We start from the raw sequence: 9,614 nt of genomic DNA on the forward strand, positions 1-9,614 counted from the left end.
AAAATTCTACCATGTAAACCGATTACTTTGTGTCTACATCATCACATCAAGAGGCCAGGGGTCGTCAGAATGCAAAGTGGTGGCGGCAAAATCAAACTGGAGTAAAACTGAAACAACATTTATTAAATGCACTGAAGGAACTCAGTGTATCATTACTACGGACCTTCATCCACACACTTCTGCTTTTCAGGAGGAGGCAGGGGTAGTATTGAGATGCTCCTTAGAGATGCACAGCCACTGAAAAGGTCAGTTTCCTGTGCCTGTCTTTTCCTTATGCCTTCCAGCAATAATATGCTACAAATTCACGCGGTTGCTTGATTAAGAGCAACGCTTTACATAAAAATAGCGCACACAAGAAATAACGGAGCTCCATGTTGACAGGAATAAAAGGCGGCAAACGGGACATCCAAAGGTTTGGTCAAGCTTGGAAAATAATACTTTTCCCATATACCGTTGGTAAACCTGCAAACACATTTCTTTTATAATAAACTATGTGCCTAAAACAAAACACTTGGGCCGGGTTTCACAGACAGGGTGTCACGAAATGGCACAGAGACGAGAAGGTAAGATCCAAATGCAGTTTTAATCAGGTAATTCAAAATCATAATCCATCCAGGCCAGGGTCAAACATCCACGTAAACAGTCCATATGCAAAACAGAGAAGCAGGAAAACAGAAGTGCACGTAACACAAATTAACACTCGACAAACAAAAGCAGAAACAACTCAGTGTAAATAGACAGATGCTAATGACAAAACTCAAGACAGCTGGGTGCAATGAAGGGATAATGAGTCCGGGAAGTGGGTTATGGGAAATGAAGTCCAAAAGTGTGATGAGGAACAGTCCGGGTTGGAGTGCCCTCTAGTGACTAACTAGGACACTCCAACTGGTGATCATAACACAGGGCTTAGCCTAAACCAGGATTAGGCCTTAGTTCAATTAGTACACTTAAGTAGCTTTTTTAGGGAAAAAAAAAAAAAAAATGTGTACTGGTGTACATCTTGAGACAAAACAATGACACTGACATATTTTAAAATATATCAGTACAAGTTGCTTTCAGTTAAAACAGCTCAAACATGCATTTTAGTCTAGGACTAACTTAAGCCTTGTCTGTGAAAATGGGGGTTGATGTCTTGGTTTAAATCTTACCTTAAATATCGTTCTCAGTTTGTTCTCGGGTCTGCCATGGTGTCCCTCAGGGATCTGTCTTAGGTCCTATGTTGTTTAGCATTTATATGCTTCCTTTGGGGCAAATCATTAGGAAATGTGGTTTGGGGTATCACTTTTATTCTGATGATACCCAAATTTACATCAGCTCCTCTGCTATTTTCTCGGAGTGTGTGCAGGGAATAAAATGTGGATGTACCATAATTTTTTACAATTAAATTGTTCCAAGACAGAGGTTCTACTTGTTTGCACACCAGCTGCTATTCATAAAGGTAGCCATTTTAATTTGATTATGGATGGTAGTGTTGTTTTCCCATCTACTCAAATTTGTAACCTTGGTGTGATTTTTGACAGTCATCTGACATTAGAGTCCCATATTAAGAGCATTACAAAATCTGCATTCCATCATCTCAGAAACATTGTTAGAATTATTTTCTTATCTGTAAAATTAATCATAATTTTTGTGCATTCAAAAGTAATACATGTGCACCCATATTTTTATGATGATTTCTATTAAGCTGGTCACTGACTGATACTGCTGAGGCATTATTTAAATATTATTTTTCATTCATTCATTCATTCATTCATTCTTTTTTTTATTTATTTATTTTTTTCCTGACTGGTCTATTATTCTGGGTTCGGCTAGTCCGCCTGTAAACACACATAAAAACAAAATGAATTGTTGTTGGTCACTTTACAAGTCAGTCAAACAATTCAAGCAGTCACTTTTTTGCCAGAATAAGCTTTTCTTTATGCCTTTAATCAAAAGTTTAAACTAGCATATAATTAATGTAAGATGTGGGGGGAAGTTTGCCAAACACTGTGGTGTTTCTGTATGTGGGGTCACACCACCAGCTTTGCATAAAGAAACAAGTGGCTGAAGTTTATTTTTAACAAGGTCCCTGATGATTTCAATCCAGCCTCAACTGTTTCTGTGGCACATTTCAGAGCAGATTGTTTTGTGATCCTGTCACGGTGTAATGCAGCTTTGCAAAGAAGCTGTTATGGATGGGGCAGTGCAGGCTATAATTGACCCAACAGGAAACCCATGAGCCCATAACTAAGTGCTGTTACTCATTTCACATGCACAGAGGTAGTTTACCTTAAAGTGTAACTTTGTCGATTTTCAACCTCCTTTGTATTGTTACAATGTTGGTAGTATATGTAAATGTTTACTCATTCTCCGCTCAAAATAGTTATTGGTTTGAGTAGGACAAACTTAAATTAAACAAATTAGTTCAGTTAAATTAACTGTTATGAGTATTTAGAACATCCTTTTTCTTTTGAGTTCACAGCACTGACATATTTCAAATAAACTGAACTGTTTCATTGTTTTGAGTTGTATGAACTCATTTCTTTTAAAGGTGCCCTAGAATTAAAAATTGAATTTACCTTGGCATAGTTGAATAACAAGAGTTCAGTACATGGAAATGACATACAGTAAGTCTCAAACTCCATTGTTTCCTCCTTCTTATATAAATACCATTTCTTTAAAAGACCTCCGAAGAACAAGGCGAATCTCAACATAACACCGACTGTTACGTAACAGTTGGGGTGTACGCCCCCAATATTTGCATATGCCAGCCCATGTTCCCAACATTATGAAAGGCATTAGACAAGGGCAGCCAGTATTAATGTCTGGATGTGCACAGCTGAATCATCAGACTAGCAGGTAAGCAAGCAAGAACAATAGCGAAAAATGGCAGATGGAGCAATAATAACTGACATGATCCATGATATCATGATATTTTTAGTGATATTTGTAAATTGTCTTTCTAAATGTTTCGTTAGCATGTTGCTAATGTACTGTTAAATGTGGTTAAAGTTACCATCGTTTCTTACTGTATTCACGGAGACAAGAGCCGTCACTATTTTCATTTTTAAACACTTGCAGTCTGTATAATTCATAAACACAACGTCATTCTTTATAAATCTCTCCATGTAACAGCCCGGTTGAAATAATAAAGGATTTAGCTCCTCCACTGATGTTGTACTATTTCTTCTCTTTGTTTATTGTTCTTATTAATTCCACAACACCGTCACAACACCGTCACAACACCGTAAGAGCTAGAACAGATGAATAAACAATATTGTAATTTGTAAATAATTCACATTCATGTAAATGAAACAAAACAATTGACCATATAGCAAAAAAATTACGAAATTAATACTAACATTTATCCTAAACAACATAAAATTACTCATAAATCAAGCAAATACATATAAAACAATAAAAAAGACAAAGTACACTATATCTATGTAAGTATAAATATACATGGATACCTTGTTCTCCTTTCCAACCAGGTGCTAAACAATAAAGAAAGATACTACAAAAATAAAACAACAAATAGAGACTAGATGCCTAATTTACTTTAAAGTATCCTTAATACTATTATCACGCTCCGTGAATCCGTAACCGCATGGTTCCGTGTCTCCGTCTGTCTGCGATCTTCCGTGTATGCGCCTGTTCACTCAAGCGGTCAGTTTTTTCATTTCCGCCAAGCCGCCTTTCAAAGTAAAGGTCTCTAGGCATAATAACTTAAAGCGGGGAAAATAACATTCCAAAATAAAATAAACCAAACTATTATTAATTAAAATATAGAATTACTATAAATATCAGAATTATGTATTAATCTGCAAAACTAATTAAAATAACTGAGGGTTAGTTACACTCCCACCAAATCATGAGGGACTAAATTGTTAAACTTTAATCATGAATGATTTCTCTCCTTTTTTTTAATGAATTAGCCATTGTTACTTAGCCTAGATTTAAGGAAAACAAAGAACCAAGCATATTCTATTATGAACTGTTTTACTCAAAGGATATGTCAAGGAGTTTAAGCTGCTTCCAGCAACAGGACCAGCTTCTGCACTGGCCGCTCAACTATTGATGGCTTGTGCAGACGTTTACCATCCTTCCCCAGTTTTCTGTCACCAAAACGTATCTTCACTCTTCTCACCAAACCATCCTTGTCAACGACAGTCTCAATAACTTCTGCCAAACGCCACTCATTCCTGGGCAGATCGTCTGCCTTCTCCAGAACTATATCCCCAACTTGCATGTTCCTTCTTGGTGTAAGCCAGCATTGTCTTGTTGCAATGTTAGACACATATTCCTTCTGCCAACGGCCCCAAAATTGCTCAGCTAAGTATTGGACATGTCGCCATCTCTTGCGAGCATATATATCTTCTCTGACAAACTTGCCAGGAGGTGGTAAGGCTTGGGTAGTTTTCAGTGTGAGAAGGTGATTTGGGGTAAGGGGTTCAGGACTTTTAGGATCATTCAGATTGTCTACTGTGAGCGGTCGGCTATTTACAATTGCCATTGCTTCGTAGAAGAAGGTCCGAAGGGAAGAATCATCAAGCCTTCCAGAAGATAGGGACAGAATGGAATGTAGAACATTTCTCACAGTTCTAATCTGTCTCTCCCAAACTCCTCCTGTGTGACTTGAGTGGGGTGCGTTAAAGACAAAGTCACATTGTTTTTCTGCTAAGAATGTTACCAGACGGTTGGTGTCAATCTCTTTCATGGCCTTAGCAAACTCATTTTTGGCGCCAATGAAATTACTGCCTTGGTCGCACCTTATTTGACGGACTGATCCTCTGATAGCGATGAAACAACGCAGGCCATTGATAAACGTATCCGTGGACATGTCATCCAGCATCTCAATATGGATGGCTCTGCAACAGAAACAGGTAAAGAGAAGTCCATACCTCTTGAATGATTTACGACCTTGTCTGGTATTAAAAGGGCCAAAAACATCCATTCCGCAGTACGTGAATGGAGGAGATGGATCTATACGCTCGGAGGGCAGGTTAGCCATTTTTTGCTCTTCTGTGGGCCTGCGCAACTTGCGACATCTCACACACTGTCGTACAAAGGAGGCTACAGTCCTATTTACTCCTGTTATCCAAAATCCTCTTGATCTGATCTCATTTATAGTCAAGCCCTTTCCTTGATGCTCAGTTTTTTCATGACAATCAGCGATCAGAAGTTTTGTAAGATGGTGTTCCTTTGGAATTATCACTGGATGTTTAACTGAGTTAGAGAGAGAAGCATTGCAAAGTCTTCCTCCCACCTTGAGCAATCCGTCATGGTCGACAAAGGCGTCTAGATTGTATAGCCTGTTGCTGTGTGGGAGTTGCTTGCCCTTACGGAGTAAGGCTATTTCTTCTGCATACATCTGATTCTGTAAATCCTTAATGATAATGCACTTTGCATTCTCACGTTCTGCCACGGTACTGTGGTCACTTGATTTGTCCTTCCTGACTCTACGAATTAGACGTGCTACTGCCTGAATGACTTTGGACCATGAGGACAACTTTATGAGACGGTTGGATAAGCAGGAATACTGTACTGTTTGGGTGTTCAGTGACTGAGCCTTCTTGACCTCTGGATCTCCAATAGGAAGTTGTGTGTTCACATCCACAGGCGGAGGTATTTGCCTTTCCCACAAGACATTCGGTCCTCTGAACCAGCTGGAAGTAACCAGATCATTAACACTCATACCTCGTGATGCATAGTCGGCTGGATTTTCATCAGAGGAAATGTATCGCCACTGTTCAGGAGTTGTACTGCGATGAATTCTCTGAACTCGATTTGCAACGAACGTATGGAAGCGGCGAGCTTCGTTGTTTATGTAGCCTAACACCACTTGAGAGTCAGTCCAGAAATATGCCTCTGCATCTGCAAGGTTCATTTCTTCCTTAAGCATATCATTCACAGCAACTGACACAACCGCAGCAGTCAACTCTAACCGAGGGATTGTTGTGACCTTAAGTGGGGCTACTCTAGATTTTGCCATGAGCAAAGAACAATGGATGTCACCTTGTTCGTTCTCAAGCCTAAGGTATGAGCACTGGCCATATCCTCTCGTGCTAGCATCCGAGAAGTGATGAATCTCTCTTGTTGTGATTCTCCCAAACCCAGCAGGCACAATACAACGAGGCACCTCGATCTTATCTAAGTTAACAAGATCAGCCTTCCACTGCTCCCACCTTGGCTGCAAACCATCAGGTAAAGGATCATCCCAGCCCATGCCATTTCTGCACATTTCTTGAAGAACAGCCTTTCCTTTGAGCAAGAATGGCGCAAGAAACCCCAAGGGGTCGAATAACGAGGCCACTGTAGACAGTATGCCTCTACGGGTTGCTGGCTGGTCCTTTAGATTGACACGAAATCTGAAGTTATCCTGTTCCAGATGCCAGTAAATGCCCAAGGCTCTTTCCAAAGGCTGGTCAGTGAGGGAAAGATTGACAGCTGTAACATCTACAGCACACTCAGAGGGTGGCATGCTCTCCAAAACTGCCCTATCGTTAGACACAAACTTATGCAACCTTAAACCTCCTAGTGCACAAAGCTGGCGAGCTTCTTGAGCCAACTGGATGGCCTTCTCTGCACTTTCAGTGCTGGAGACTCCATCATCCATGTAGAAATCTCGCATAATGAATTGCGAACCAAGGGGGTACAGATGTTCACCTTCTCTCGCAAGATGTTTTAGTCCGTAGTTTGCGCACCCAGGGGACGACGAGGCACCAAACAGATGTACTCTCATACGGAATGTTTGAGGCTGTGAGTCGAAATCTCCATTTCTCCACCAAAGAAATCGTAAATAATCTCGATCTGCTTTGTCAACATGGAACTGGTGGAACATCCTCTCAATATCACACATTAAGGCCACTGGATACTGTCTAAACCGCAAAAGAATGCCAGTCAGGCTGTTCATCAGGTCAGGGCCTGTAAGAAGATGATCGTTCAAGCTGGTTCCCTTGTATCTGGCAGAGCAGTCGAAAACCACTCGCAGTTTACCTGGCTTCTTTGAGTGATATACTCCATGATGAGGGATGTACCATTTTTCTCCCTTCCTTCCTTCATCAATGACTCTTTCAGCTTCACCGTTCCCTATTACTTCTTCCATGAACTTCACGTAATGCTCTCTGTACTCCTGGTCCTTCATTAATTTACTCTTTAGATGTTGAAGTCTTATGACAGCAAGAGGCTCATTATCTGGAAGACAGGGTCTTTTCTTGAATGGAAGGGGCATTTCCAAGTGGCTGTCCTTGTTCATTCTGATTTTTTCTTCCAGTTTATTCAAGAACATAATGTCCTCTTGAGACACCACTCTTGTGTTTTCTTCAGTACTCTTGAAATCTGACTCCAGCACTTTGATCACATCAGCTGGCGTTACAGAAGGAATTTCCTTAATTGATACTCTGTGACATATGCTTACACTTTGTGTCTCATGATGTGTCGAGGAAGGGCCCACAATGCTCCATCCGAGATCTGTGCGAACAGCATATGGCTCGTTGTCTGCTCCAAGAATCACTTCTCTGGGCGCTAAAGCTCTAGAACAATTATATCCTATTAATAGACCAACCTCACAATCTTGAAGTGGGGGAATTATGTCTGTTAAAGGAGCAAGATGTTTCCAACACCTGGCAGTCTCACTTGTAGGGATGTGTGCGCGGTCCACAGGGATACATTCCTTAGTGTATGCAGGGGGTAGCTCTAGAACTATTGGGGAATTGAAGCCTCTGACTCTAAGACCAGAAACTCGTTCACTAGATATCAATGAATCCTTCCCAATCATAGTAGTGAGCTTAAGTGTCACTGGGCATGAATCAACCTTTAGACCTTGACTTACTGCATATTCAATGAAGACAGTGTCACTTTGTGTGTCTAACAGAGCATAGACAAGTTTCTCAGAAACTGGGTCATTTTGTGAGGACAACCACACTGGCACGATCATTGAGGTGTTAACAGATGTGCATCCAGATTCTACACTTAAAGATGCTGTCACGACCCTCTCATGAGCATTCTCTGGGCTTTGAACAGAGGAGGACTTCACCTTTCTAATGAAGCTGTCATCATGTAAGCAGGTAGGATGTCTTCCCTTGCAGGTATCACAGCTATGTCTGGAACGACAGTCTCTGGCACTGTGACCGAGCTTTAAACATCCGTAGCACAGCTTAGTATCCTTTATAAACTTTCTCCGTTCTTCAAGAGACTTTGCAAAGAACTTAGAACAATTATGAATTTGATGTTCACTGCTTTGACAGAACAGACATGGTTTAGAGACTTTACTAGTGGGCTTCGGATTATCATGCTGTGTGACTAACTTTGTGTGGAAGACATTGGCTTTGTTCTTACCAACCTTGAGGTTATGTTTCTCCTTATTAGCTTCAGAAGCATGAAGAGCATAGAAGGAAGTGACTGGATTGCAGGCTACCTCGGCCTCAACTGACATGAAGTTAGCAAAATCGCAGAAAGTTGGGAAATCTTGAGTCTCACTCAGCATTTGCGTAGCTTGACGATTCCAACGGGCAGCCGCCCAGTCAGGAAGTTTGTTTACAAGTTTCCTATTTTCCTCGCAGTCATTCAGTATTTCCAGTCCCTTAACATGAGGTATAGCGTCTTTACATGCATTCAGGAAATCTGAGAAATTTCGGAGTCCTTCAGCGTCCTTGGGCTGGATTCTGGGCCAGTTTGCGAGCTTCTCTCTGAATGTTCTTTGTATAATGAATGGCTGTCCATAGCGATCTTGAAGTCTTTTCCATGCATCGGTGTAAGCTTCTTCATCGTTTCTGTAAAAGATGCCTTCTAGAGTTTTCCGAGCAGAACCAGTGACATACTTCTTCAAGTAGTATAACTTATCTGCTGAGGAGATATGTCTTTTGTCAATGAGTGATTGGAATGAAGCTTTCCACTCAATAAAGTGAATGGGGTCACCACTGAAGACTGTAGGCTCTGGCATAGGAAGCCTGTTCAGAGTTATACTGTCTTGGACAGCCTGCACGAGGTAAGACACATCAGCATTGGGAGGTAGTGATGATGCTTTTTCATTGAGTGTTGGCTTATTCGAGGATGAATGCACAGGTTCTTGTGTGGGAATGCTTACAGGTCGCTGCAGCCCATCGTTATGGTTAGCAGAGTGAATGGTTTCTTCCTTGTCATACACTTCTAGTCTTGCTCTTGCTGCTCTTACCTCCTTTACTGCTTGTAGTCTTTCAAACTCACTCTTTTGAGCATCAAGTTCTCTCCTTTGCCTTTCTTCTAGAAGTTGTATTCTTTCCCTTTGTTCCTTTTCCTCCAGTATCGTTGCATATTCTGCTTCCTTAGCTGCAAGCTCTGCTGCTGCCTCTATTCGTTTGGCCATCAGGATGGAGTTCAGTGAAGGTTGACTTATGGGCGTACTTGGCTTGGAGCTGACACGTGAGACCGTAGAACCGTAGACAGAGCGAGCATAATCTCTATCAAGCAATTCACGAAGACGCTCTCTTACTCTTTCACCGTCGAAGTCCCCATCAACACCTGAAATCCTCTCATAAGCAATCTTAACGATGTCTTTTGTCACAGCATCGCATGCATCAATTCGCCTTCTTGTATCAGTAGATGGAGTAACATAACTTCGAACTTTCATGTATGCATTCATCACACCGTCTCTTTCC

At 41.1% G+C, this 9,614-nt stretch overlaps 1 protein-coding gene across 1 annotated transcript; it reads right to left on the reverse strand.

Annotated features, from left to right (window-relative positions):
* Window positions 1-3,117: 3,117 nt before the first annotated feature.
* On the reverse strand, window positions 3,118-9,607 carry LOC125262162. The gene is made up of 2 exons (XM_048180714.1): window positions 3,450-9,607; window positions 3,118-3,233 (listed from the first exon to the last, which is right to left on the reverse strand). Exon 1 carries the CDS (start codon window positions 9,596-9,598, stop codon window positions 4,004-4,006), a length of 5,595 nt encoding a protein of 1,864 aa, XP_048036671.1. The 5' UTR covers window positions 9,599-9,607; the 3' UTR covers window positions 3,118-3,233; window positions 3,450-4,003.
* Window positions 9,608-9,614: the final 7 nt, after the last annotated feature.

The sequence above is a fragment of the Megalobrama amblycephala genome, unplaced genomic scaffold (assembly GCF_018812025.1).
Source record: "Megalobrama amblycephala isolate DHTTF-2021 unplaced genomic scaffold, ASM1881202v1 scaffold643, whole genome shotgun sequence".
NCBI classification, from domain to species: domain Eukaryota; kingdom Metazoa; phylum Chordata; class Actinopteri; order Cypriniformes; family Xenocyprididae; genus Megalobrama; species Megalobrama amblycephala.

Excerpts from the sequence above, each read along its gene's own strand:
- LOC125262162 (XM_048180714.1), bottom strand. The coding sequence starts at position 9,598 with ATGAATGCATACATGAAAGTTCGAAGTTATGTTACTCCATCTACTGAT.